The sequence below is a fragment of the Trypanosoma brucei genome, chromosome 8, assembly GCF_000002445.2.
Source record: "Trypanosoma brucei brucei TREU927 chromosome 8, complete sequence".
Lineage (NCBI taxonomy): Eukaryota > Euglenozoa > Kinetoplastea > Trypanosomatida > Trypanosomatidae > Trypanosoma > Trypanosoma brucei.
In genome coordinates, this window is record NC_007281.1 from 633,923 (window position 1) to 661,189 (window position 27,267).

At 48.4% G+C, this 27,267-nt stretch overlaps 13 protein-coding genes and 8 non-coding genes across 21 annotated transcripts, besides 2 other annotated features; all 21 read left to right on the forward strand.

The window, feature by feature from the left end:
* Window positions 1-27,267: part of a sequence feature (sequence corresponds to BAC RPCI93-26N11) that runs on past both edges of the window.
* On the forward strand, window positions 251-931 carry Tb927.8.1990 (tryparedoxin peroxidase; the record flags this gene model as incomplete). Its single annotated transcript, XM_841939.1, has 1 exon — window positions 251-931. One exon carries the CDS (start codon window positions 251-253, stop codon window positions 929-931), a length of 681 nt encoding a protein of 226 aa, XP_847032.1.
* Tb927.8.2000 (cyclophilin type peptidyl-prolyl cis-trans isomerase, putative) lies at window positions 1,293-2,198 on the forward strand (the record flags this gene model as incomplete). Its single annotated transcript, XM_841940.1, has 1 exon — window positions 1,293-2,198. One exon carries the CDS (start codon window positions 1,293-1,295, stop codon window positions 2,196-2,198), a length of 906 nt encoding a protein of 301 aa, XP_847033.1.
* Tb927.8.2010 (hypothetical protein, conserved) lies at window positions 2,499-3,059 on the forward strand (the record flags this gene model as incomplete). Its single annotated transcript, XM_841941.1, has 1 exon — window positions 2,499-3,059. One exon carries the CDS (start codon window positions 2,499-2,501, stop codon window positions 3,057-3,059), a length of 561 nt encoding a protein of 186 aa, XP_847034.1.
* On the forward strand, window positions 3,391-4,386 carry Tb927.8.2020 (arginase, putative; the record flags this gene model as incomplete). The annotated part of the gene is made up of 1 exon (XM_841942.1): window positions 3,391-4,386. The coding sequence occupies one exon, from the start codon at window positions 3,391-3,393 to the stop codon at window positions 4,384-4,386; it is 996 nt and encodes a 331-aa protein (XP_847035.1).
* On the forward strand, window positions 4,932-6,197 carry Tb927.8.2030 (hypothetical protein, conserved; the record flags this gene model as incomplete). The annotated part of the gene is made up of 1 exon (XM_841943.1): window positions 4,932-6,197. One exon carries the CDS (start codon window positions 4,932-4,934, stop codon window positions 6,195-6,197), a length of 1,266 nt encoding a protein of 421 aa, XP_847036.1.
* Window positions 6,683-7,438, forward strand: Tb927.8.2040 (hypothetical protein, conserved; the record flags this gene model as incomplete). The annotated part of the gene is made up of 1 exon (XM_841944.1): window positions 6,683-7,438. The coding sequence occupies one exon, from the start codon at window positions 6,683-6,685 to the stop codon at window positions 7,436-7,438; it is 756 nt and encodes a 251-aa protein (XP_847037.1).
* Window positions 8,723-9,832, forward strand: Tb927.8.2050 (mannose-1-phosphate guanyltransferase, putative; the record flags this gene model as incomplete). Its single annotated transcript, XM_841945.1, has 1 exon — window positions 8,723-9,832. The coding sequence occupies one exon, from the start codon at window positions 8,723-8,725 to the stop codon at window positions 9,830-9,832; it is 1,110 nt and encodes a 369-aa protein (XP_847038.1).
* Window positions 10,536-19,385, forward strand: Tb927.8.2060 (hypothetical protein, conserved; the record flags this gene model as incomplete). Its single annotated transcript, XM_841946.1, has 1 exon — window positions 10,536-19,385. One exon carries the CDS (start codon window positions 10,536-10,538, stop codon window positions 19,383-19,385), a length of 8,850 nt encoding a protein of 2,949 aa, XP_847039.1.
* Tb927.8.2062 lies at window positions 19,579-19,661 on the forward strand. Its single transcript, XR_002990104.1, has one exon. It is a non-coding gene; the product is annotated as a C/D snoRNA, TB8C3C1 (small nucleolar RNA).
* On the forward strand, window positions 19,696-19,782 carry Tb927.8.2064. The gene has a single exon (XR_002990105.1). It is a non-coding gene; the product is annotated as a C/D snoRNA, TB8C3C2 (small nucleolar RNA).
* Tb927.8.2066 lies at window positions 19,840-19,921 on the forward strand. Its single transcript, XR_002990106.1, has one exon. It is a non-coding gene; the product is annotated as a C/D snoRNA, TB8C3C3 (small nucleolar RNA).
* Window positions 20,133-20,197, forward strand: Tb927.8.2068. The gene has a single exon (XR_002990107.1). It is a non-coding gene; the product is annotated as an H/ACA snoRNA, TB8Cs3H1 (small nucleolar RNA).
* Tb927.8.2070 (hypothetical protein, conserved) lies at window positions 20,443-21,042 on the forward strand (the record flags this gene model as incomplete). Its single annotated transcript, XM_841947.1, has 1 exon — window positions 20,443-21,042. The coding sequence occupies one exon, from the start codon at window positions 20,443-20,445 to the stop codon at window positions 21,040-21,042; it is 600 nt and encodes a 199-aa protein (XP_847040.1).
* Window positions 21,458-21,533: a sequence feature (T-rich).
* Tb927.8.2075 lies at window positions 21,795-21,859 on the forward strand. The gene has a single exon (XR_002990108.1). It is a non-coding gene; the product is annotated as an H/ACA snoRNA, TB8Cs3H1 (small nucleolar RNA).
* Window positions 22,102-22,662, forward strand: Tb927.8.2080 (hypothetical protein, conserved; the record flags this gene model as incomplete). The annotated part of the gene is made up of 1 exon (XM_841948.1): window positions 22,102-22,662. One exon carries the CDS (start codon window positions 22,102-22,104, stop codon window positions 22,660-22,662), a length of 561 nt encoding a protein of 186 aa, XP_847041.1.
* Window positions 23,273-23,355, forward strand: Tb927.8.2083. The gene has a single exon (XR_002990109.1). It is a non-coding gene; the product is annotated as a C/D snoRNA, TB8C3C1 (small nucleolar RNA).
* On the forward strand, window positions 23,390-23,476 carry Tb927.8.2086. Its single transcript, XR_002990110.1, has one exon. It is a non-coding gene; the product is annotated as a C/D snoRNA, TB8C3C2 (small nucleolar RNA).
* Window positions 23,534-23,615, forward strand: Tb927.8.2089. The gene has a single exon (XR_002990111.1). It is a non-coding gene; the product is annotated as a C/D snoRNA, TB8C3C3 (small nucleolar RNA).
* Window positions 23,829-24,413, forward strand: Tb927.8.2090 (cyclophilin type peptidyl-prolyl cis-trans isomerase, putative; the record flags this gene model as incomplete). Its single annotated transcript, XM_841949.1, has 1 exon — window positions 23,829-24,413. The coding sequence occupies one exon, from the start codon at window positions 23,829-23,831 to the stop codon at window positions 24,411-24,413; it is 585 nt and encodes a 194-aa protein (XP_847042.1).
* Window positions 24,730-25,227, forward strand: Tb927.8.2100 (vacuolar ATP synthase 16 kDa proteolipid subunit, putative; the record flags this gene model as incomplete). The annotated part of the gene is made up of 1 exon (XM_841950.1): window positions 24,730-25,227. One exon carries the CDS (start codon window positions 24,730-24,732, stop codon window positions 25,225-25,227), a length of 498 nt encoding a protein of 165 aa, XP_847043.1.
* Window positions 26,039-27,112, forward strand: Tb927.8.2110 (hypothetical protein, conserved; the record flags this gene model as incomplete). Its single annotated transcript, XM_841951.1, has 1 exon — window positions 26,039-27,112. One exon carries the CDS (start codon window positions 26,039-26,041, stop codon window positions 27,110-27,112), a length of 1,074 nt encoding a protein of 357 aa, XP_847044.1.

The following is a 27,267-nucleotide window of genomic DNA, read 5'->3' on the forward strand; positions in this document are numbered from 1 at the left end:
AGCGTTAAACAGGAAGTAATAATCGTGGATTTGCGATGCACCTAGTTGAGTTCTACCCGTCACGCAGCCGTAAGACGTGGCGGTTCCCTAAGACTTGCTGCGAAATAGTTTTTCGCAGCCGCTTGTTTTTACTGCACCCATCAAACTGATTGCACGGTCTACTATGCTCTATTTAGGAGGACAATCAAAAACGATAAGGGGTAAAGTTACTTTAAAATAAAGACAAAGTATTGCTAAAGGGAAAAAGAAAATGCTTCGCCGTTTCTCCATGTTGCCATTATCTGGTGGCATTGCCCGCCGCTCCTTCTTCCGGACGGCACCACTGTTTAACCTCGACTATCAGGCATACCGAACAGCTACTGTACGCGAAGCAGCGCCTGAGTTCGCTGGAAAGGCTGTGGTGGACGGAAAGATCAAGGACATCAGCATGAACGACTACAAGGGAAAATATATTGTTCTCTTTTTCTACCCTCTTGACTTCACGTTTGTCTGCCCAACGGAAATTGTTTCCTTCTCAGATTCTCACGCTGAGTTTGAAAAACTGAACACGCAAGTCATAGCCGTGTCCTGTGACAGTCACTTTTCACATCTCGCGTGGGTTGAAACTCCCCGAAAAAAGGGGGGTCTGGGAGAAATGAAGATTCCCTTGCTATCCGACTTCACAAAGGAGATATCTCGGGACTATGGGGTGTTGGTCGAAGAACAGGGACTTTCACTGCGCGCTTTGTTCGTCATTGATGACAAAGGGATTCTTCGCCATGTGACCATCAACGATTTGCCCGTCGGTCGGAATGTTGACGAGGTGCTCCGCGTCGTGCAAGCGTTCCAATACGCCGATAAGACTGGCGACGTTATTCCTTGCAACTGGAAGCCAGGGAAGGAGACGATGAAGGTGGAAGCAGCGAAGGAATACTTTGAGAAGAATCTATAGGAAATAACATCTTTCTGGGGCACCGGTGTTGGGGGAACTCTTGTCTCACACGGGCATAAACTTACACAAGATTGAATATTTCTGTGTTAACTGTATCTTGGCTTGGCTATTCAAGCCATGGGTATGTAGTTTTGTTTTTGCCCCGGTCGCGGCCACCTACTGTGCCAGCTTGCTGGTGCAGCTACGATGGGGAGGGAAAAAGGTGAAAAAAATACCCAGTGAGAGGTGACAGTTTTACAGGAGCATAATACAACGCCCGTATATATAAATACGTTTTTTTTTTCTTTTATTGTGTGTGTGTGTGTTGAGGTGTTGCTCTGAGCTGGGAAAGTGAGATGGGGGAACAAAACCCGGAGCGGCTATGCTAAAGAGCCCGCAAAATTTTCGGAAGTGTGGTCTGTTATTTGTGTCAACGTTTGATTTTTTGTATGCGTGTAACCTCTTTCCCCCCGTTTTATTTTCTTCAGGTAAGGAGTCAATGCCCAAGGTAAGCGTCCCACCTAAGACGGAGCGCCACGGGAAGATCGAGGCGCCAGAGACTAATAATCCCAAAGTCTTCTTTGATGTGTCTATAAATGAGAAAGCAGCGGGACGGATTGTTATGGAATTGTACGCGGACACTGTGCCGAGGACAGCGGAGAATTTCCGTGCACTATGCACGGGCGAGAAGGGTCGTGGGAAGAGTGGAAAGCCGCTGCATTACAAGGGGTGCATTTTCCACCGAGTTATACCAGGTTTCATGCTACAAGGGGGTGACATCACACGTGGAAATGGCACCGGTGGAGAGTCCATATACGGCACAACGTTTCGTGACGAGAGTTTTGCCGGAAAAGCCGGAAAGCATACCGGACTCGGTTGCCTGTCCATGGCTAACGCGGGACCCAACACCAACGGTTCGCAGTTTTTCATCTGTACAGCCAACACACCGTGGTTGAACGGAAAGCACGTTGTGTTTGGTCGTGTTACTGAGGGAATTGACGTGGTGAAGAGCATTGAACGGTTGGGTTCCGATTCGGGGAAAACGCGCGGTCGAATCATCATCGCGAATTGTGGTGAGCTGCAGACGCAGAAGGAAGGTGCAGCCAAAAAGGAGAAGGTTAAGGCGAAGGAAGGAAACAATGCAGGGAAGCTGTCCACCATTGTCGAAGGGACCGGTGGAGCAAAGCGTCCACGTGAAGATGTGGAGGATTTGGAAGAACGGAAGAAACGCATCCGAGAGAAGAGGGAGAGGATAGCGAAACTCCGCGCCCAGGCGGAAGAGAAATAAGCGGGAAAAACCGACGTATGGTGGTGCTGTATGAAGGGCATTATCTTGAAATGAACACGCCACGGGGAGGGGGATATCAAGATCACGTTTAACACTTATTTGATTACTATTTCACCAGGCAACCTTCTTGACCCCTCCTTTTCACCTTAACAGTCTAAAGGAAAAGGATGTGGGAGGCATCATCGCGATCGCTTTATTCCCACAGACCCTTTCCCACCTGTGACATCCATCTCTGTCTTTCCCTTTCCTCATCCGCATCATTCCTTTCTTTAGTAAATCAGATATATCATTGCTGGTCCCATGCTGAGGGGAAGGTGGGGTATTTTCCAATGTACGTTGATATTCCGCGCGAGCTTTCATGATGTGAGGTCGAAGAAAATGTGGGAGCGGCGACAAAGGGAGTTGCAAAAAGCTGGGGAGCAGATGGAATTAGATGAGGATGTGACGCCACCACCAAGTATACCGCGATCATCGAGGGTAGCAACCCGTGACGAAAGCTGTGAAGGGGATAAGGAAGCCATGTTGGCGCTTCTCCAAGAGCAATGGCAGCGCCGAGTTGCCCGCCGAGAAGCTTTTATCCAGTGGCAAGCAGGGCAGCGTGAAAAGGGTGCGGCACAGCGGCTGGTGCGCCAGGCCAAAACACAAGAGAAATTCAAGTCTCATCGTTACCACACACAAAGTGGGAGGATCATTTCTGTGGGCCTCGCCCGGGAAGACGGCACAAGTAGTAATTCTGACGCCTCTGTTGACTTGTACTCGGTGGGAATGTGCGGCTCCCAGCTGCGTTCTGCTGACTTTCTTGTCCAACCTGGTTCTCGAAACACCCATGGAACCGTCAACCTTGTTCTTCAGAAGCGGTGAGGTTGCATTTGTCAAAGGGGAGAGAAACCACGGTCTGCCCCACGCTACTTGTAGCACTTTTTTCTTCTTCCACACTTTGTTATGTCGAAAAGAAGTGGGGGAAACTACACATATGTGTGTGCTACCTGCCGGAGGCTGCGTAAAGCTACAACGATGGACTATTCTTTAGCTTTAATACCGTTCTTGTTTTCTCTTTTTTTCTCGTGGCACTTCCCCATTTTTTTGCCCCTATTTTGTGGGGGCAAAGTGATTTGGTGGCAGTTACTGTCATCGTGCTAACCACATTCTAAGCGCGACCAAAGTCAAGCTAACGTGCATATATGGGTTGCACATGTTCTCCAAGTTCCTGATGAACGTTAAGGGTGTGACGCCCCGTGGGAGCGATTGGGCCAATCGACTCGGTCCTGTGGCTCTCTTTGGTTACGGGGCAGGCATGCCACGGCGGGCTCCACTCCTAGACTTTTTTCTTCAATCACCACGCGACTGTGACCATTACGCGGAGTTAACTATTCATGATAAGGGCCCAATTGAGTGCCCTCCTGAAACTGTTATGTTTATGCCCGTTTTAAATTGTGGTCAAATGTTGGATGAAGCAGCGGGAACAGAGACTCCCACAAGCGACGAGTGGTACCTGGGATCACTCGAGGCGTCAACGGAGCTGTTAGAAAAGGGCTATGTTCCGGTCAGCGTGGGCGGGGATGGCTCAGCGACGCTTTCAATGGTTGAGGCGTACAAGCGACTGTTCCCATCTGACGACATTGTTATTGTTCACTTTTCGGCACGTCCATCTGTGAGCGACCCACGGTCGCCGCTGAGAGTGCTTTTGGATAAGGGGTTGCTAAAGGGCGTTGTTAGCGTGGGTAACCGTCAAGTGTCATCGGAGGACAGGAAGGTTCGGAAGCTTCATAAGATGTTTTACATGGATATGCACGCCATATACTCCAAGGGACTTTTTTGCATACGTGATATCAGGAATGACTACCCCGTTTTCATAAGCATTGATGCCAGCGTGTTAGACCCCGCGTTTGCCCCCGCCGTTGACAGCCCCGTTGCTGGAGGGCTCTCGACACGCGATTTGCTTCACATAATGAACGGCATCCGTGGACCCAAGGTGGTAGGAATTGACGTTTACGGCTACAACCCCGACCTTGATGTGTACAGGAAGGACAATGTCGGCCTTACCGCAATTGCGTTATCGAAAATAATAAAAGAGGGAATACTTAAGGCATACAGCATATCGACTCACACGGAGGAAGAGGGGATGGAACGGGTTAAGATGCTACAGCGTCAGGGGACCGTCTCTGAAAATCCGTACCCCGATCATTGAGTCATTCAAGGCTGCGTCAGTTTCGGATCTCGCTGCGGTACCGCTTACCGCGATATCACTGTTTCGGGAGTGGTGTCGTATTATTTTTTTTTGTTACCGTTCTTGGACTTCGTGGTTCTTATTTTGCTCAGGTCTTACTTCCTTTCGTTTAGTGATCCGCGACTTCTTACTCCAGTAGCTACATCTTGTTATTGGATCCATGCACGTTTACTCCCACATTTGCACAGGTTCTTACTCTTTCCCATTGTCTCCCTTCGTCCATCAAATTCAACTTTTTGTTAAACACCGGATACTCTTCTGCTTTACTACCCACCTGCAATTATCATTCGATCCTCAAAATAGCCACGTAGTGATAAAACATTATTTATCAGTTTTCAGGTTGTGGAGGATTCAAGAGGAAATATTTAAGCACAAGGGACGGTGGAGAGAAGAAAGGTATAGCAATAGCATAGAGTAGGGTCATATACTCATATATTTCGCCAGGGAGAAACTAAGGGGAGGCCTGTAAAAGATATACAAGGGACACATCTTGAAAGGGGCTGCAAATGGCCGATTCAAATGCTGTCGTGGAACACCGGGAGGAGTCTGATGTAAACATCCAACTTGAGCAACGGAGAAGTCAGGTGCGGGGCCTCGAGATCCAACTGACGAGAAAGGAGGCCGAGCTCCGCCGCGCAAAGGAAGAACAGGCGCTTCTGAAGGAGCTTCACGCGGTGAATGAGGTGACGCTTCGCAAGAAGCAGCAGAAGGAGTCCGATGGCGCTGGAAGTCGTCTCAAGATCCCTCGGGAGTCGTTGGATGAAATTCTTCGCCTCGAAGGTGAAATTAAATGTGCGAACAGGCGCACCGTTGAGCTGCAAAATGAGGCCAGCACAACGTCCGTCCAGCTGAACGATGTGGAAAAAGGAATTGAAAGCATATGTAACCGTACAGCCCTGGTGAAGCAGGTAACCGGGTGGATAAGTTCCGGCAGTCAATCAAGCAGTGTAGTTGGAGTGTCGAGCGAGTGGATAATGAGAAAAAAGGTTTTGACGGAGCTTCAGGATGAACAGAACGCCATTAAGGCATTGACAGCGCTATTGGACAAGCAGGCTGAATTTTACACAAAGCGGCTGGAAGAACAGAGGACCAAGGACGAGGAATTCGCCGAGGCACAGCGCGTCCTTCGTGAGAAAACTGTTCAGTACGAAAATCTGCTGGGTGAACTGAAGTCTTTCGAACGCCTTACGAAGAAGAAGGAGCGCCTTCTCGATACCGCTAGTGGGAAGGTGACCGATGATTACAAGACCGTTAAGATGATTGAGGGAGACAAAAAAGTTTTGTACGCCAACTTGTCCAAACTTCAGGAGGCAAATGTAAGGAACTCAAAGTCAATCCTCTCCCTTGAGATGCGTCTACGACAGCTGGAGACCAAACTCGAGGCAGTAAACCTCTTCCTGCAGCAGGTGTTCGCGGACGTTGAAGAAGAGGACGAGCACATCGAAAATATACCTGAGGGTGCCACTGAGGTACCACTTGAGCAGTTCGAGGAACTTTGCCGGGAGCTAGAACTCTCTCGTGCCACGCTTCTTCATCGTGAAGAGCAACTCAATGCCGGTGACGCGAAGGTTGAGCAACTAGAGCGGAAGACCACAATTCTCGAAAATGCCATCGCTTCTCACGCTGTATCAGCTCAACTTCAGGTGAAGGGTAAAGAGAGAGAGTTCGAGACGTTAATGTCACATGTGGATTATATGAAGGCGGAGTTTGATGAAGAATATAAAAGGCTTACGAAGGAAAACGCTGCACTTGTAAGTAAGTTGGGTAAGTAGTGTAACTGTGCGCTCACCCTTCCCGTTTACTCTTTCGTATATTACTGTTATCGCACCTCTTGAACCAGTGAAATGTGACCGCAACTTGAGGGGGGAGAGAGTAAAGTAGTGAGTAAAAGGAAGAGATCAATTAGATGTGAACAGACTCACGCTGCCCAGCAGCCGCTGCTGGACACGTATTACTTCAGAGGGTGTAAAAAGTATTTTTATTTTTGTATGTGTAACCCCTTTGGTGTTTACCTTTTTTTTTAAAAAATGCTGCCCTCCTCGGCATTGCACTTCCGTTCGGATGCCACTCTTTTGTCGGTTCCTGTTGTCCAGTAGCCTTTTATCCCCCCCTTTCAGCATCATTTTTTTCTCCCACACGTTGTTATACGGTTGAATTTGTATTACTTCTCGATCACATGGACTCTGAATATGTCTTCCCTTCTCAATAACTTCTCTTTGCATGCCTTTACCCCCAATATCTGTAGTACGTCCCGGCGATGGCGGCTCTCCACGAGGAAGTGCGGACTCGCTACCACATCGCTGTGTGCACGCGGTTTGTTGAACGAGTTTGCGTAGATACCCCTAGTCCTACAGCGGAGTTTATTTACAAGATGGCTCTTAACGAAAACCTGAAGGATATTACGGATGTATGCACACTTCCTCGTGTGTCTCTTTTGCAGCTTAACTCTCTACCCTGCTCTTTAGTGTTGCAGGTGAGCAGTTCCAGGGACGTGACTCAGCCGCTGCGGCCCTGTTTGGATGCAAGCGAGGAGGAACCGATCTTGACAGCAGCTTTTCAAAAAAACCTCAAAACACGTCTTCTGCGGCTTGTTCTAAGTGATGGGCACTCTGAGGTACCCGCTGTTGAGTTGTCTACGCTCAGCGTGTTTCGTTCCATACCAGTTCCCGGGGAAAAGCTACTCGTAAAGGAAGGTGCCGAAATAAAAAATGGTGCTATTATAATGACAGACGATTGTGTTGTGCCCCTCGGTGGTGGGGTACAACAACTGAAAAAGGAGGTACTCATCCAACAGAGCAGAAGCGACGCGCCACGATTCCAACCCCTGCGGTTTGGTGTTTCCACACCAGCAGGGGCCCGTGCGGCAGCTGGGCCACTCTCCGATTCTTTCGATAGGGATCGTGGGGGAAATGTTGGGCGTGCGAGGGGAAGAGGATTAGGCTACCGCGGGGGAAGGGGGTCAGGGTATCGGGGCCAACGACCTCATAACCACCACTATAACCGACCTCAGTAGTGATCACCAAACTAATTGAATGCATGATTGCATTTGCGGTTACCGTGGTGATGCTTGACCTCTATCTGGGAAATGGCGTGTTCGTGAAGGAGACTTTGTCTAGAAACGGATGTGTCGTTCTAAAGAAGGGGAAGGGGGACGACCGGCCACATTGCTATGTCTGGGCAGTATCCCCACTGCGGCACTGCGGCAGCCCAGTCCTTGCCATTTTGCATGTTGTTCTTCTCACACATACTTCTGACCGTGGCCGAACTGAGGTGGAGGAAGCCACTGGGGCATTTATTGAAGTAGCTGGATTATCCGTTACGTGGTGCTCATCGTCGCTAGATGGAACACAGTAGCGAAGGTGAAATAATTTGATTCTGAGGGCAAAAGGTTACCCTCGTTACCCTTTGTTTCCGGTTTGGACGTTCTGCGCTTGTTCTCCTCGGTACCCGAACTGTAAGAAGCTTTCAAGGGGCTCGCTGCCTTGGAGGAACACAAAACCCGGCAACTAAAGCCTCCCCAGTGTGCGGCGCTTTTGATGGAGAACTGTCAGATTATCGATGCGGTCGCTTGACTTCACCATTGTTTGTGGAGGTGTGGGGGTGATGGGCCAATTAAGTCGGTTGGCCGCGCAGCATTACACTACGTTCGCTTACAGAAGTGCGACACATACGGGGTGTCGCGCAAGCGTTAGCACATCCATTGAGGTTGTTGGTGTAATGCGTGTATGCTCCTTTCTTGGGTGTATTGCCCCCAAGTGTTGAGACATGTAGTTTTGTATGACCAAACGCTTACGCATTGGAGGGAGGGGGTGCGACATGTTCTGTGCGATAAGTGGAACGGAGACCGAATAGAGCCTGGTGCGATGCGTGATCGATGGGATAGTTCTGGTTCTTTCTTTCCCCGATCATACAGTCATCCTGCGGTGGGCAGCAGAGCCAACATGAAGGTTACGCTCGGACTAGCCCCCTGATGGTATCACCATCTGAACTGTTCCCCAGTCTTTTGGTATGCTTTCCTTTCCTTGCAAGCGCTTTTGCGTTTGCTGCTGTAACTGCATACTTTTGTTCGCGTGGGTGATACACACCACATAATTGTTGCCAGCACTCTGTCTTTATCTTCTGTTTGCCCAAGTCGGTGAGCTAAGTGAGGCAATTTGTTGCAGGTAAAGTGACAAAAAGGCAAGCAGAAGGGTAGGTGTCTAATAAGGTGAGGTAATTCTAAAATTGGGTTGGGAAGGCTTTATAGGACGAACGGGCTAAATAAATACCAACTGAACGGCCGTTTTGTTCCCCCGGAATGAGGGCCGTCATTCTTGTTGGAGGATATGGCACCAGGCTGCGGCCGCTAACCCTTACCACACCGAAGCCCTTGGTACCATTCTGTAACAAATCCATAACCCTCCGGCAACTGGAAGCACTCCGTGACGTTGGCGTTACACAGGTGGTGTTAGCGGTGGCTTATCGGTCAGAGGTGATGGCGGAAGTTACCCAGAAATGGGCACGAGAGCTCGGCATTTCCGTCGTATGTTCCCTGGAGGTGGAGCCACTTGGCACCGCTGGGCCGCTGGCTCTTGCTCGGGAGTACCTTTTGCAGGACGACAAACCGTTCTTCGTCTTCAACGCCGATGTTATCTGCACTTTTCCGCTTCAGAAGCTTCTCGATTTCCATCTGAGTCACGGGAGGGAAGGAACCATTGCGGTGACGAAGGTGAAGGATTGGAGAAAATATGGGGTCGTGGTGCACGACGAGGTCACGGGTGCAATCAAGCAATTTGTGGAGAAGCCCCCCGAGTTCGTTGGAGACAGGATAAACGCCGGCATATACATATTTAACAAAAGCATCCTTAACCGCATCAAGCTAGAGAAGACGTCCATCGAGCGACAAGTGTTTCCAATGATGGCAAGCGATTCACAACTAAGTGCTTTTCACCTTGAGGGGTTTTGGATGGATATCGGTGTGCCAAAGGACTACATAGAAGGTATGGGTAAGTATCTTGATTCACTTGCTGGTACGTCGACCGAAGTGGGGTTCAGCTGTGATGAGCGCAGGGTATCCGATCGGAGCTACGTGCTCAAGGGCTGTGTGATGATTCACCCCACGGCGAAAATTGGTGAGGGATCCGTTATCGGTCCGCACGTTTCGATCGGACCAGGTTGCGTCATTGGGCCCTGCTGCCGCATCCAGCGTACCGCCATACTGGATAACAGCACTGTTGGTCGCGGGACTCTAATAGAGTCCAGCATCGTGGGATGGAATGGAAGGATTGGTTCGTGGTGCAGGATAGTCAACGATACGGTACTTGGTGAGGATGTCCGTGTGGATGATGGAAAGTACCTGAATGGTGTTAAAGTGCTTCCAAACAAGGAAATTACCCAAAATCACCCCGAACCAGAAGTGGTCATGTAAGGGCAGTGCGTGGAAAGTGGTACTTGCCTTTTCGAAAAGCTCCCTGAAGGCAAAGTTGTCTCTGGATTAACACAAAAGACGACGCCGAAAATATTTACGTCTACTGCGCATCTTCTACATAGACTGTCACCCAATATTTTGGCTTTCCGTGAGAAGTGCTACCTGAGACGACCCCCGCTGATCGTTTGGAAGCGGTTTCGGCTTTTACCCCTCCATTTCATAACATCCATTTCGTTGTCGGGGGTTTTATCTTCCATCTTCTTCTTGTCCTCCCGAGCAATCCTTATTTCGGCCGTGAAAGAACGCTCTTCCAAAAAGAGAGGGTCTTCATGGAACGTTTCAGAACTCTGGCTCGCCTAACACAAGTTTCTCCGTTAAATATTTACTTTCTATCTGTGCTGTTTAGTAGGTACCACCAACTATTATTTCGTCAAGTGCAGACGGAAGCGTGGGTGGTGGCGAAGGTGCCACCCCGCTTCTCTATCAGCTTCATGAGGTGTTGCAGGAAAAACAAGCAGACCGCCGTCTTCAGCTTCTTTGCTTGTTTCTGGAACATTTCCTGGCTGAGTGCCCAAATGCCGGCGCCGCGCCATTCAAAAAATACTTTGGCACAGGAGCCACGCTTATCGAGTCGCTTGTTTGTTTGGTTACGTCGCTTATCGAGTCTGTTCTCTTCGGCGCACATGTGCGTGAGGGTGTCACCATGCTGGCGGAGAGTCCTGGTTTCGCAAAGGCCCTTTCTACACTGACACTCCTAGGAACGGAAAGTTTCTACAGCACAACTTTGGAATGGAGAAAGCGCGTTACGGATATTATTCACATGACCTCCGATGAACAACTTCCAGCACTACTTATGAGGGTATACGATGTACTCTTGCAAGTGTTGCTTGATGACGGAAGGAAGCAGCCGAACTACCTGGAGCTTGCTTCAACAGCTGTTGCTGTAATGTGCTTCGTTCATCGGCTGTTCCTACACTACAGGGAAGAACGGCTGTTGTTGGATGAGTATCGCCGCTGGGTATTTCTCCGCGCAGTTGTTCGTACTTTTGAGTTCACGCTTTCTAATCACTTCGAAGGAAGTGCAGCACTATCAGATGCATCTCGGGGGGTTATTGCTTTGATGTTTTTACCAGATGCAGATTTGAGCAGACTTTCAGTGGGCGAAGCTGAGTTCAGCGCGGAGGACGCATCTTTTCAACGGGCGCTTCATTTGGCCCATTCGTTTATGCCCTCTGCGAAAGATTTAGGTGCGTTTTTGGAATGTTTGGTGTGTTGTATCGAAAGTTTGCTAAGCGTTCGTAGTGTCTTGGGCCACCCGGAAGTGGAAACTACAGACTTCGGGGTTGTGTTTTCAGTTCTTTTCCCTCTTCAAAGTGCTATGGCTCAGCGCTATGAACACGCAGAGAGGCTGTTTCGGTCTATTTGTTCAATAGCTTCCGCGATACGCGGGCCGCCTTCGGCCACAACATCGTCGGGAACTGCGAAAGGTGTGGCTAATTTCTTCTCTGCAGTCTTCACACCGTCACAGGTTAACACGATACAGCGGTTTGTAAGCTCCGTTGGTGCATCTGGATCACCGAAGCGTAGTCCTATCACATGTCGCGAGGCTGTGGAATGCGTAACGAGCTTTTTCGTTTGCGCAACCGAAGAAATGGCTATAGAGGCATGTGCTCGCCCTCTGTTTGACTTGGTTTGTCTTGATGATGTGGAGGAGGAGCTGGTCCGCTTTGTGCTCTATTCATGCACCGAAAATCTCCTATTACTCAAACCGTGTCAACTACAACGTGTAACGCAGTTGCTGCTCACCGCCGTAAAGCGCGGCATTGCCATCTCAGAGACCGTTTCCTCGGTTGCAGCAGTGCTAAGGAAGGAATCCAAAGCGGTGGTTGAGGTGAAGATTTTTGTGCTAGAGTTTCTTAGCTTTTATTCAACGGCAGTAAGTCATGCATCTGAGGTAGAAACACTGCATAGCGTCTTCAAGTGGACGCTTGAGGAGGTGACATCGATAAGCGACTGGGTCCAACCGCAGGCAGTTTCATATCTGGCAGCGGTGACGCAATTCGTGAGATCGGCACTCGCATCCGCACCGTTGGTAGCACTACTGGCAAGGCTTGAATGGCCCCACGAGGTGCTGCTTCTGCTGTTGCGTGCTCATGGTGATGGTGTAAGGGAAGTAGCAGTCACATTTCGGAATCTCTTTTGTTCAATGGTATTCAACGAGGGGCAGTTTGTGGATGTTCTTATTAGCGAATTGAGGGCAATGGGCGGCCAGAGCCCCTGGCCTTCACAAATTTCCATCCTGTTGTGTGTATTCGTGTACCTGCTGCAGGATAAACGGGGTGCATGGGCTGCGATAAGAAGTAACGACATCTACGTGTGCCTTTACCTGCTTCACTACCTGGACCAAAGTACCTGCATTGAGGAGGATGCGCATCTTATTGGAACATCGTTGGCATTGTTGTTGTCGCACCTGCGGTGGAGTGAAGCTGGAGGAATTGTCGCACACTATGTTGATGCTGTCAGAACCCCTTGGATGGTCCAACTTCTGGTTGATCTTGCCACAGGGTTTTACACCACCACAAAAAACTTGATTGCTGCCGATGCTATGCGTGTAGAAACTGTAAAAACGATGACGCCGGGCAGTCGACTGTGCTGTGAAGTAGTGGGGGGGTTTTCCATACCTTTGTCCTGCCGCTTCGAGCACACCTTTCCTTTTGGTGTGCTTCTTCGTTGGATAGTGGAACCAGGAAATCAATCCGGCGATTGGCAGAAAAACTTGATGGAGCTCCTATCTGGCATGCTCCACCGCCGCTGCCTACCTCTCGTTGACGACGCGTTCACCTCTACGGTGGTGAAACAAAAACTTTATGAGCTGCTTCCATACGTGGCCGATGTTTCGAGAAGGGATGTGCTCGCATTGCTTTCGTCTTCGAAGGAGTATCTAACACTTGAAGATGTCTCGAACGCTCAAGCCATCTGGGAGAGACTAGCATACGGTAGAATCGGGGAAGGTTTGCAGCATGAATTCCACGATTATATCACATGGTACGGAAACGGCGCATTGCATGGGGTGCTGCGGGGTGTGCAAAAGGGTTGTTCTCTCAACGACCGCTTCACGACGGCTGTGTGGGTGTATTGGGAATCATGCATAGGGACGGATACGGGTTCGATGATTCAGCTTTGGGAGTTGCTCTGGCCGGGCGCTGAGGGCTCTACGAAAGTGTCATTGTCGGTTGACACGATGCAAAGAAAGGTCATTTTTGCAGTTTCCCCGGCGGACGAAGCGCAACAAGTTGTCACCCTTCCCTTCATTCCGCCAGGCCAGTGGATGCACGTAGTAGTGAGCTTTTTATGCAACCGATTATTTTCCTCCACTGTGACGGCGTTCTACGATGGAGTTCGCACCCTTCAGACCGATATAACCGTACCTGGGTCCCACACATTCCTTCCGTACCCTGGAGGCCCCTCATTTATGGCAAGGATTCTCTCTGAAAGCACCTATGATTTCACTTGCACCGTGGGGTTTTCACACGAAGGGAGCTCTGAGGGCTGCATGCAGCGTTTTGTGTCGTTTCAGCTGTTTAATGCAGCTTTATCACAATTGGAAGTAATGTCGCTTTTTTGTGTGGACCCGTATTCGCTCACAGGTCTGAGGGCTGCGAAGAGGTGCCCGCTGGAGTTGCCGCTGCTGAGACCAGAGGCGCTGCGGTACTTAGTTGCTAGCGCTGCCCATGGGGAGCTTCAAGAACTTACTAGCTCAAGAGCGCTTAATTTCGCTCCGTTTCCTGCAGAATTCCTGATATTATCATTACATGTGCAGAACGCGGAGTTGGTCGAGTGCTCCCAGTTACAGTCCCTCCACAATAAGAGGTGGGTGGTCCCTGACTCTGCGGGGAGAAATGGAGTGACGAACTTTTTATTACACGGCTCACACAGCGAGCCCGTGGCTACGGGTGGAAACATAACCAAGGTGCTTATCTCACATAACGTCCCCTGCGAGTGGCTGCGCTGGCTTTGTGTAATCTCCTGTGCATACGATGAGGTTACAATGCCTAACACAAAAAACGTGCTTGATAGTGCTGACGCGAAGATGGCTGTTCTGCAGAGAATAGCAGCAACGACACTGAGAATAATTGCCACGTATTATTGGAAGGCGGAGGAGGTAAGTGACGGCAATGTGGCAATATTCATCAATTATGTAACTCTGCAAGTGAAGCAACGGCCACAGGTTTATCTGGCTACTACGGACGGGGTGGACGCAGTTTTTGGTCTTGGTGCAGCGAAGGAATCCACAGGTGAGCACTGCGTCGTGTATAACACAGTACCGGTTGAGGACGTCTTTTTTAACTGGAAAGTTACTTCGTTTCTCCCGGAGCAGTGTCAACAACGTATTTTGTTTCATCTTACTGCACTCCTACAAAAGAGCAACCCGTTTAGGGCGGTAAATGCCTTACGTTTGCAACATTCCAGTTTTTTTGACGGTTTCATATGCGGACTTGTGAGGGAGTATGTATGGCCCCCGGTACTAGAATCCGCTGTTGCTGTCATTGCGCTGTACATTGAGTGCATCGCAGGCGATGCTGTTGCGCTCCGGGAGGTTCTCAACTTATGTGCGTCTATAGTTCCCGTGGAGCGTGATGTGCTAACCGTTGCCAAGCGCCTTGTGTCCAAGATACCACTGGTAGCATTCGAGTGCATAGTTGTTGTTGTGCTCAACCACCTGCTGAAAGTGCTCTGTGGCGCTTGTGTCAGTCTCCACAATGAGGGACTAATGTTTGCTGAGGCCCTGTCGCACGCAATGCCGCAGTGCTGGTTTCACATTTTGACGAGTGAGTGGGCACATCCAGTTTCCGTAACCATGGCGATGCACCTCTTTACTCTTTGTTACAAACGGAGTGAAACGTTTAGAAGACGCTTCGGAGACGTCATCCCTTTATTGTACGAAAACTTGCGTCACCACGCACACCAGAGTGACCTGTTGATTGTCCTAATCAGTGGCTTCTGGGGGAGCGACTGGGACCAACAGAAACCTCCATATGCTTTGCTAAACCAATTGTATACCACTTCTGAAGGGACAGTGCCGTCCTTCTTGCAACTTGCTATGCATCTGCTTGGTAGGAGTGCTTCGTTGTTGCTGCGACCTGACGCGGCGGTGAATTACCCTCACATCACATGCGCTTCATTCTACGCTGCGATGGGCGCAGCTGCCACCGCTGAACATTGTAGGGCACGGTCACAACTAAGGTGCTACATCTCTGTGGTTGTGTTCTGCGCACGGCTGCGTCGGGGACAGAAGATACCCGACGACGGCGCGAATAGAATTTCGTTCACAAAGAGGGAATCGGCTGATCACGGGGAGATGAGGCGGACTGTAGTTGCCATTTTGCAGTGGGTTGCGCGCAGATACCCGAGCGACCGCCGCGTCTCGAAGGCTATGTACGTTTCACAAAAATCATACAACCCAATGGATATGGCGCTGCTTTGTCTGTTTCCCGCATTGCCTATGGACAAGGATGTGGGGAGCGTTGGGAATATGCCGTTGCCTCTTCTTGACGTGGTAGAGGGTTTAGGAACCACTGTTGGGCATCGAGATATTTTTGATGGAGGCTACTCTGGCACAGGCGGCTTTGACTTCGATGACTGTGACGACGAGAGGGAGGAACTAGTCTGTGATGCGCGGGGCCCTAATACCTCACCGGCTACCGAGGCACGGGACTGTGATTTCGATGCTCTACTGCATCAACCAGAAAGTGAGCTGTACAATGCTTGTCGTGCGCTATTTGTTGCGCACATCAAGCGATACGCACGTAGTGCCAAATGTCAGCCCTTCGTGACGGGTAGGAAGTCGGTGCGTTCTCCGCCAAAACTCGTGCTCGCGCTGCAACGGGCGCTTGCTCTCTGCCCAAGCGGCATAGGACTCAGGGCAAGATATATGTTCTGTGTGGCGGTTTGTTGTTTTTGTCTTAAGGCTCTAACGGATATGCTTCGTGAGGAGCAACCTGGTGAGACCGGCCAGTGCGTCCTTGACAACATGGTAGCCACGGGGAAGTACCTTGCTGATCGGTTGGTAAGCGGGGCCGCTACCCCCACAATGGCGGTGACGAAGTTTTTGCAGCACTTACTCAAGTTACATCTTAACACCGAGCAAGTCAAAGATTTGTGTGAATCTCTTTCTGAGTGCTTACTTCTTTTAATGGACTCAGTAAGCTGCGGGAGAGATGCTCGGTCCGCAGCATCGGTGATTGATTCTCTGCACGACGAGCACATTGGTGTCTTCGGCTACCGGATTCCGTCTGAAGAGCTTCTTCGGTTGACCACGCATAGGTTGTTAGATATTTCAGAGGTGTTATTAGCCTCAGACGTGGACAGGCATTCCGTTAATATGGAAAAGTTGGTTGGTTTGTGGCGCACATTTTTGGTTGCCAACAGGGAGGTCCCCTTCTTTCGCTTGGTTTGGAATACGGAGGAGAAAGCTGCACGCGTTTTCTACATGCTCACGGAATCCACTGATGGAGGAGTGGGGGATTTGGTTGCATGGGTAATGGCAGATCATAGTAATTTCAAGCAAAGCTTATGCAAAGACGAATGGACTCAGATGACGTTGAGAAAAACATTTCTCCAGAAGAGGGACCGCCGCTGGGCGGCGTGTGCGGTGGAGCAGAGGGACCGTGAGTGTGCAGACCTGATGAGCTCTTGCAAAGTGAAGTGCAATGCGATGAACGAAGAGTGGTCGAAACTTACTGATACCTCAACTTTTGTGGACACAACGTTGTTGGCACGCAGAATTGAGTGCTGCGATGTACTGCACCGACATTTACAAGTTCAGCTACTCCCCAACTATGGGATGGAAGAAAAACCGGGCACTTTGCACCTTCACCCCAGTGGCGCCGTGGGGTATCCTTGTGGCGTGCCTTTTGATTTACTCCACAATTTGACAAATGCACACATACGCTATCCATCGCTTAGGTGTCGTCTTGCCGCAAGTACTGCAAGTGACGATGGCTCCGTCAGTTCCCATTCGCGGGCGAGTGTGCCCGCGGCTCTTCTTCGTATTGTTGGTTCCCACTTCACCAACCCTGTCCTTTTTGTCGGTAATGTGTATTATCTTCATGGTGATGAGTGCTCAATTAGCGTAATGTCTGTGACTCCAAGGGAGGTTGTGATCGTTGGTGATAGCCAGTTTTCGGCGAGCGGTGATTTCTCCATCGGGGTTCTTAATCCCCGGGACGCATGGGGGACTTTATCACTGGACAATGGCTCGCCTTCCTGCGATAACCGCAACTTTCTCCCGTGGCTATCAGAAAGGGGTAACACAGAAAAACTGGAAATTGCCCGCCATTCCTGCTGCTTCCGAACGATATGCGTTGAGTCGCGTGTGCCAAACTCTCCGTCGTTCACATGGCGCTTCTCCACAGGCAGTATACTGAAAGTGCACCAGCGCTTTTTTCAGCACCGTCCCGTTGCTTTGGAGTTTCAACTGGAAAACGGTGACAGGTGTTTCATCGCGGCTCTTGATGAAAGACTTTGCTTTTCGAGGGCAAAACAGGAGGAAATCATGTCTGCAGTGTCGCGTGTAGCCCCACAAGCGGATATGGAGACGTATTCCCAAAAGGAGTCTCGGATGTCTGAACTTGGAGAACGATGGAAGCAGCGCAGAATCAGCAACCGCATGTATTTGCTCCAGCTCAACGACATTGCTGGGAGAACGGTGGCTGACATGGGTCAGTACCCTGTGATGCCGTGGGTTCTTAGCGACTATGAAAGTTCTACGATCGATTTAAGGGACCCAGGTGTTTATAGGGACTTGGCAAAGCCGATCGGTGCTCTGAATGAGGCGAAGGAGAGGCAATTACGCGATCGGTACGAGCAATGGTTTGATAAGTCTCAACCCCCATTCCATCACGGAACTCACTACAGCAGCAGTGCAGTGGTAATGTATTATTTAATTCGCCTTCAGCCCTTCACGCAGCGCTCTGTTAGGTACCAGGGGGGCCGACTTGACATTGCTGGACGCATTTTTCATAGTGTTTCTGAGGCATGGAACAGCTGTGGTGGAGTCGGTGATGTGAAGGAGCTTGTCCCTGAATTTTTTTGTCTTCCAGAGATGTTCATGAACAAGAGTAGGATCGACCTTGGCGTGCGCCTTGACGGTGTGCAGTTGGGGGATGTCGTACTACCTGAATGGTGTGGCGGTGACGTGGAGCGGTTTGTTCATCTGCATGCAGAGGCCTTGGAGAGTGACGTCGTCAGTGGCAAGCTGCACGAGTGGGTTGACCTCGTATTTGGAAACAAACAGCGCGGAAGGGGAGCAGTGGATGCTATCAACGTCTTTCTGCACCTTTCGTATGGTCAAGCCGTTGGAAGAGCCATCGCCGAAGCCTCCAGTGAGGAGGATTGCAAAGCGATTGTGGCAACAGCGGCGAACTTCGGGCAGACACCTCGGCAACTTTTCAACCGTGCCCATGCTCGCAGGTTCGACAACCGATACGGGCCAACCCCCCAACAAGCCTTCATAAACGAAGCGGGGAAACTCTTCGTCAGGTGGAGGTCAGTGTGTTATCCATGGGGTAACAAGCGTTGCTGCACGCCTATAACGTCGTTGCGCATCGTGGACTCTAGTGCTATCGCGTCCACTCGGTTCAGCCTCATACTTCCAACGACGCCGATGCAGGTTTGCCACTACAGTAATGTCACTAGGGAGCTATCTTGCCATGAATACGGCAAGCCGACGCTTCTATGCGTTCTCCCTAATGTCTGGCATCAAGGATATGGGGAACTTACAACGATGTGTACTTCATCACTCGGGGGGATCATATGCATAGGGACCACCAATGGAAAGGTGGTTATCTGCAGCCGTGTGACATCAACGGCTCCATTTACTATTATGTCGATTCTCAATGCATGCAGAAACGACGATAGCGCGCCTGTGAAACTCTTGAAGATGTGGAACAGTGGTCACCTTTCTGTTGTATGTGAAGATGGTCCTCGGGGGTCGCTTTGGCACGTTGCGCACTCTGGGGTAATGTTCTGCTTCAAATTTGATATCAGTGATGTTGTGGACGAGTCCTCTACTATCCGTGACATTACTCGGGACGAGCAAAGCAACTGTTACTTTATTGCTACTCACAATCATATTGTGCAGTTGTCAAGCACCGGCAGAGTTCTTGGTGTGGCAAGCGTTTCCAAAGCCAGCACGGCCACAACCGCAAGGAAGGGAACAACGGCACCTCCCGCGAACAACGACGCAGCGGCTGATGGCCCCAAACAGCATTTTTGCGCAGCAGAATACATTAACTTTGAAAGTTATAGTAAAACCAACATCTTGCTTGCAGGACACGAGGATGGAACCATTTCTTTTTGGACAGTACGGCCATTGTTAGGATTCGATCAAAATACGTTTGCTACAGAAATCAAAATGTTCCATTCGTTCACAGTGGATGGTGACACAAGAATTACTACAATAACGCATGACGGTGCAGGTTTTAGCGCAGGTACGGCAAGTGGAGAAGTACATACATACAGCGTACCTGACCCATTTGCAGACGAGGAATGATACAAAGAAAATAAATTGCATGTGATAAGTAAAAAAAAAAACAGCACACAACCTACCCCAGAAGAAGTACACTGTAACCGCAACCATTTACCACTACAACTAAAAAACTTATTCACCATTAAGAAAATGGTAGTGATACTTCTTACAAAACAACTCGTGAAGGCAGACGGGTACGTTAAATACTTGTGAGGGTGCCAGTGATTATACGTAATGTCTTTGCTACAGGTGATTGTACGATATGACCATACCGACTAAACCAACCGAGATCAATGAGGCATGAAATGTTCCCGCCCTGTTTTCAATTAAGTGACGGTGTGATTACAGACAGGACGTAAGTGAGTCAATGTCAATATCTCCGTATTACACCATGAGGACTATTGTCCCCCGTGTCTGACCGCCGCTTCCACCTCCTCTCTCCCTTCTTTTCTCCTTTCTTGTTTCTTCTCTTTCACTTACACATGATGTCATTTCGTATTCTGCAATACTGACAATAACTTGAGCGAGACAAGACATATTTGACTACTGGCAACTGAAACCCGCCACCCTCTCGGATTCTTTGGTCCTCCACTAGTTACTCAACGGTATTTCACTTTAGCTCAGCGTATATATGAATATAACGTCCACGGAGCTATAAGATGTTCCCATTACCTACCTTTATTGTTATCACGAGGCTCAAAAGAACACACTGAGCGTGTACCAATGCCCAGTGAGTGGGACAGCCATCGAAGATAAGTGTTTGTTTTACGGCAATGAGGTTCGAATGCGCCTGACGGTTTTTGTCCGACGTGGTGTGGGAAACGCCTCAAAGAAGTTACTGCACCTACACCTTCATTTTCACGGGTATATATTATCCCTGGTCACTAATTGATGTTTGGTATGTTTAATCTGTCACTGAACACTACTCACTTGTTTCCCCAGTGTAAGTGTGTTATCTTTCCCGTCTGTGCATTCACATGAATTTTAACTTTTATTACTCATAAATTATGTTTTGCCTCAATTATATAGACACCGCTTTATACGCAATTTTAAGCAAGGAAGTCCAACAAGGTGAATTATAATGGGTTGTGGAGGTTCAGCTCCTGCTAACAAAGACAAGCATGTGGGTGCAGATCCACCAAAACCTTCAGAGCATTCGGAACATTCAAAACCTTCAGATCCTTCAGATCCTGCTGATGCTACTCGATTTAAGCAGTTTTGCACACTTCCACTACATGACAAGGATAAGCCAGTTGCTGCTGCAGCAATTAGGGTTACCGACCCCAAGTGTATTTCGGATATTTTACCTCCGGAATTCCTTGAGGGAAAGAAGGTGCATAATGAATTTTGTGCAATTACTCTCTCCTTCGATGATGGAAAGCCGGAGGATGAAGGCCTTTTTGAGAAGTTGAAGGAATTGGAAGGTACTTCCATCGAATTGAAACCAACCCATATTGTGATGAATGAAAAAGTCGCCGCCATTGGGGTGTGTAATAATGATGAATTCCCCTGCCAGGACGCACACCCGCATATCCTCGTTGCAACTGCTCCAGATGCCACACAGGAAGATATTGATGATGTAACCAAGAAAGGAAAGATTAAGATATTTTGCGCGAGAAAACTTCCCGATCTGCCACCTGATATCACCATCCCAGGCGAGTTTCGTTTCATGCACTGGTGAGTATTTCCCTGTTCCTTGTGTTTCAATGGTTTCACAAGAGTACATATGAATTGTTGTAAGTGTGCTGGCAGTTGCTGTTACTCTGATCGATCAAAGAGTTAGTGGTACTGCGCTTCATTACTTTATTACTTTTGCTATTTTGTTTTACGAATTTACTTGCCTTTGTCCCTTCTTACTTTCCTTTTGATAACCTTTAGATATTTGCGTGTGGAGGTTTTGGTTTACTGTTATCCACATCTGGGGCTATATTCCCTTCATTTGAATTTTATTATTGCGGTATTGACTTTTTCTTTCAAAGAAGATGATGAACATTGGAATAACGAATAGGGACGATACGAGGGGAATGAAGAAAAGGCAGAAAAATGATACGGAGAGGAGGGAAAGACAAAATACAAACAACATGTGGGAGAGATATTTTTGCTTTGCTTTGGTTTGATATCTGTTTTGTTTGTTTTTTTTCGTTGTGTTCGATGTTTTTTTGATCTTATTTTCCGAGACTTTATTATACAGGATTTGTTTAACTTATGTACTTTATTACCTATTGCTTGTGTGCCATTGTTGTGTTACTATGAAACATTTATTGGTGTGGCAGAATAAAATGTGTTTTGGCATTGCTTTCCACAAGTAACCGAAGGGCACCAAATATTTGCTACGGGAGAGCACTGAAATGAAAGGAAACAACTGAACACACTGAGCGTGTACCAATGCCCAGTGAGTGGGACAGCCATCGAAGATAAGTGTTTGTTTTACGGCAATGAGGTTCGAATGCGCCTGACGGTTTTTGTCCGACGTGGTGTGGGAAACGCCTCAAAGAAGTTACTGCACCTACACCTTCATTTTCACGGGTATATATTATCCCTGGTCACCAATTGATGTTTGGTATGTTTAATCTGTCACTGAACACTACTCACTTGTTTCCCCAGTGTAAGTGTGTTATCTTTCCCGTCTGTGCATTCACATGAATTTTAACTTTTATTACTCATAAATTATGTTTTGCCTCAATTATATAGACACCGCTTTATACGCAATTTTAAGCAAGAAAGTCCAACAAGGTGACTGATGATGGGTTGTGGAGGTTCTAAATTGTCTGCTAAGAGCAAACAAGCGGATGCGGATCCACCAAAGCCTTCAGATCCTGCTGATGCTCATCGATTTGAGCGGATTTGTACACTTCCACTACATGATGGTGAGAAACCGATGATCTTCGGTGCAATTATGATAAATGATCTTGCCGCGGTCAGATCCCTTGTGCCTGCAGATTACCTTGAGGGCAAAAATATGCAGGATGAATTTCACATAACTACAATTTATCTTGGGGGGAAACCGCCACAAGACGATGAACTTTTCAAAAAGTTACAAACGTTGGAAGGTACTTCCATCCAGGTGGCACCTGTCCGTATCGCGTCCGACGCAAAGGCAACAGCAATTGAAATTCGTAACAATAACGAATTCCCATGCCAAAATGTACACCCGCACATTACCATTGCTACTGCTCCCGGTGTACCAGCGAAGTATAGCAATGAGCTGCTAAGCAAAGTAAGCACTGAAACAAGCGACATCAAGGTAATGGAGTTGTCACCTGATGTATCCATTTCAGGTGTGTTTCAGTTTGTGCGGTGATGAACACCTCTTTCTTCATGTTCTTTTCGGTATAACCTACAGAAGTAACGATGAGTACATTAACGGTTGTTGTTTGTTGTGCTCATCGATGAGGCATTAATACCACCCTTTGTTTTTCCTTTTTTTCTTCTTTGAATCATTAATAAATTTTATCTTGCTTTGTACAAACAATTTTACGTGATTTATTTTGTCCTTAGACGTAGACAATAATTTTGATGATAGTGTTTATGTGGACGAATATATTTCTCTCCTTTGCAATTCACGATTGGATCCAAGTATATTGATGGGAACTTGTGACTTAGGGGAAACGAGTGGTGTGCTGACATGCTCTCGCAGCACTGATATTCCCCCATAATGCTATGCACTCTGAACTGCATGTGTTGTGTCTGTGTGTATGTGTATACATGGTGTGTCGTATGTCCTTTTTGTCTCTGTACAACAATAACCTTATACTACGCATCTTGTTACATTCCAACTTTTTCTCTCTAAAAATATACCTAATTTTACAACAAATTAGGAGGAGGAGGAGTGTGTCTTAACATTGTTTATGTGCCGTATCGTGATGACAGATATTCAGCTGACGCCACACTCATCGGATGTAAGAAAATGTGCCAGTGATTATACGTAATGTCTTTGCTACAGGTGATTGTACGATATGACCATACCGACTAAACCAACCGAGATCAATGAGGCATGAAATGTTCCCGCCCCGTTTTCAATTAAGTGACGGTGTGATTACAGACAGGACGTAAGTGAGTCAATGTCAATATCTCCGTATTACACCATGAGGACTATTGTCCCCCGTGTCTGACCGCCGCTTCCACCTCCTCTCTCCCTTCTTTTCTCCTTTCTTGTTTCTTCTCTTTCACTTACACATGATGTCATTTCGTATTCTGCAATACTGACAATAACTTGAGCGAGACAAGACATATTTGACTACTGGCAACTGAAACCCGCCACCCTCTCGGATTCTTTGGTCCTCCACTAGTTACTCAACGGTATTTCACTTTAGCTCAGCGTATACGTGGTTACCTTGGTGTCGTGCGTGCTTCCTTTCTATGTGTGTGGATTTGTGTTTGTATTCTTCTGTGGTAATAGAGTGAAGTTAAATTAAGGGGTATTTCTTGGTTTTATTATCTTCTTTGTTAGGTCGTAGTGAATTGGAGATGAAGGTGGTGGTCAATGAAATGTCCCAAGTTGTTGAGATTATCACCAATGAGGGCGTTATTTCTGTTGAGCTTTATGATACCTTTGCACCCCGTGCTGCCGAGTCGTTTCGCCGATTTGCCGAAAGTGGTCAACTTGATGGTGCTGTTTTCGACAGAATGGTTCCCACATTCTTGTTAGAGTGCAGACTTTCAGAATTTAGTGTGTATGGTGAACTGGTAGGGAGAGAGGAGAATAATCATTTGCATCACACTGGTGCAGGGATTCTCACTTGTTTTGGAACTGTCCTTGAGAGTGGCGCTTTTTTTATTACTCTTGGGCCGCAACCTGAGTTGGATAACGTTTGCACCATATTCGGTCGTGTACGGAGTGGTATGCGTGTAGTGGAGAAGATTAGTCGGTCTCGTGTAGCTGAAAAAACGTTTCGTCTTTATACTCCGGTAGTGGTTGAGCGGTGTTTAACGCGAGTCTTGCCAAAGGAGCGGAGACCTGAATGTGTGGGAGGGGAACAGTTGGACGTCCTGCCGCAGTCTGTGAGTCGACACTGTGGAACACAGAGTAGTATCTTGAATGATTTGGAGTGATGAGGACGAATATGCGGGTTTTTACGATCTGGTGAGCCTTTAGAGTCCCTCACCTTTGTTTTGTTCCCTTTAAGATTGTCTTGGGTAAATTTAAATGGACACCATGTGACTGCCTTGGTTGATGAAAGCAATACCGGTTGTGCTTTCCGTTGTAGAATTACACGAAACTAATCATTACTTCTCCTTTGTTGCTTTCCGTTTCCTTTATTGCTTGGCTTCTACACCCTCGCCGTTGGAGGTGAGTGAGCAGAGTTGGACACTTCCTACATATATATATTTTTGCTTCCTGTTTGCTTCTTCTCTCGTGTGAAGCCATATGCTAAGTGACGATACCTGTCAACCAGAGGCGGTGCTCTTTGGCATGCTGGGTGCGGCTGCCTCTTTGGCGCTCTCCAACATTGGGGCCGCTTACGGTACAGCGAAATCTGGCGTTGCCGTTGCTCATCTCGGCATTGTGGAACCATCACGTGTAATGCGTGGCATTGTGCCTGTTGTCATGGCAGGTATTCTTGGTATATACGGCCTTATTGTCTCAGTTATTATCAGCAACAACCTCAAGCTGTCGGGCTACGCAATGTTCTCCGGCTTCATGCACCTTGGCGCTGGTCTTGCCGCCGGCTTTGCTTCTCTGGCGAGTGGTTATGCTATTGGTATTGTGGGTGACATTTGTTGTTTTGCATACGCCAAGACAGAAAAGATATTTGTCCCAATGATTTTGATGCTCATTTTTGCTGAGGCGCTTGGGCTCTATGGGCTCATCATGGCCCTCTTAATGAACAACCGTGCCACATCCTATACGGGTGGTTGCTCTTGACCAAGTTAGACGGAGCGAGGGCTAACGGAGAGAATAACCCCCCTAGGAAGAATGGGAAAGAAAGAAAGAGAGAAAAGGTTGGATGAAGAATAGTTGCTCTGGTGCCAAACCATGCGACACAGAGTGGAGGGGATTTGAGTGGCGGGCTGAAGCACGAGAGGTAAAGTTCGTGAAAAGGATGACCAACAACTTGTGAGAATGTATCAATAAAGGTGTTGGTCCCGACAGAAGGTGAAAAAACTGGGTGTATCTGATTCGGGAACAGCACCGAAAGAAGGGGGAAATGCATTACTTTTGACAGGTTTCCGGGATGGTTAGAGGAAAACAACACTGTAGGAGAGTATTTTTGAGTGAATTCTGCAAAGTGTGTCATCTTTGTTGGCATGACCGCGTGGCTGCCTGTTTCCCCGTCTGTATCTACTTTTTGTGTGCGTATGTGTACATGTGCTTTTCTTCACTCCTATGTGCTTGTGCTGACAGTGCTGCTCGCCCCTTCACTTCCCGAGAAAAGGAATGTTGTACACCACTTGCTCGTTACCCAGATGTGTGGCTAACTTCTTCTTCACTCAATATTTGATGCGAAAGTCTATGCCATATAACGGGAAGTAAAAATTTACGTAGCAGCCCCGTGAGAGAACTTTGCATCGTGTAGTATATTAGGAGAGGAGGGGACGGGAGGCAATAAATCCGCAAGTTCCTCACAGAGTGGAAAAAAAACAAGGGGAAGGGAAAGCGAGAACGCAAGGACACACGTGGGGAAGCGTGCACGGTTTCTCCCACGGTTATTTCACCCTTGTGTACAAGCTGAAATATGCAGGGCGCGACAGTCAGCGCGCCGAATTTTCGCCCGCCGACGGAGCTTTTGGATGAAGTACCGCAACCAGAAGGCTCCTCGTGGTGGCTGCAGACAAGTGCCGCACGGCTTCAATCCTTCGAATTACGCATGCTGCACGCCATAAAATATAGGCAGGGGTTCGTCGCTGGATTGAACACAATTACGACACTGGGACTGCAACAGAGCGCTGCTAACAGCAGTAAGGAAATCATGGTCCTGATTCATGGTTTTGCAGGAGGATTAGCCTGTTGGGCACAGAATTGGGAGTTTCTCTCTGAGCATTATATTCTTTGTGCCCTCGATTTACCCGGTTTCGGCCGAAGTATGCGGCCTAATGTGACTGCAAGAACCCCGAGGGAGGTACTGGATTTTTTCTGTCAGTGCCTTGATGACTGGTTTGGTGAGATGAGGTTCAAAATTCCTGTCATTTTGGTTGGCCACTCCTTTGGTGCCTATATAGCGGCGCATTATTCCATGCGTCGTGGCCCATCTTGTGTGCGACTGTTAGTGTTTGTGGATCCGTGGGGTGTAAACAGAAGGGACCAATCTGGATCCAAAAGGGTTCCATTCACGTGGCGCCTCGCCCTCAGTATTGCTAATAGAATGAACCCGCTTACACTCGTACGTGCAGCTGGTCCTTTGGGTCCACTTTTCTTCCGGCTAATACGACCGGATTTCGCAAACCGCTGGCGTGGTTATCTGCCGGACCCCGTTACCTTCTACGAGTATACATATCACTGCAACGCGCAGCTGCCGCCGCTTGGAGAAGAACTATTTAAGATTTGCTATCATCATGACATTACTGCTAAGGAGCCGCTGGAAGATGAACTACCATCATCTTTGTCTAAAGATATACCGTTGGTACTGCTGTACGGAAGTGAGACGTGGATGGACGCAGAGCGGGGCACCACCATGGCCGACAAAATGGAAGGCATGGGTTTCAAGGTGGAAGTAGACACAGTGATGAGTGCAGGCCACCAGGTGTTTACAGATAATCCGTCTGAGTTCAACAACAAACTTTTGCTGGCACTTGCTGAGTTGTTGGCCTAAACAGGTAGTGACGGTCTCAGAGTAAACTGCGCTTCCCAATGAAGGGGTGAAAAATGCTGTGCACGTAGATGAAAGGTGCAGCGCGATGAGGCACATTCGATGCAGAAACTTCAACCATGATGTATTGTACTTGATCTACTGCTAGTTTCTGTCAT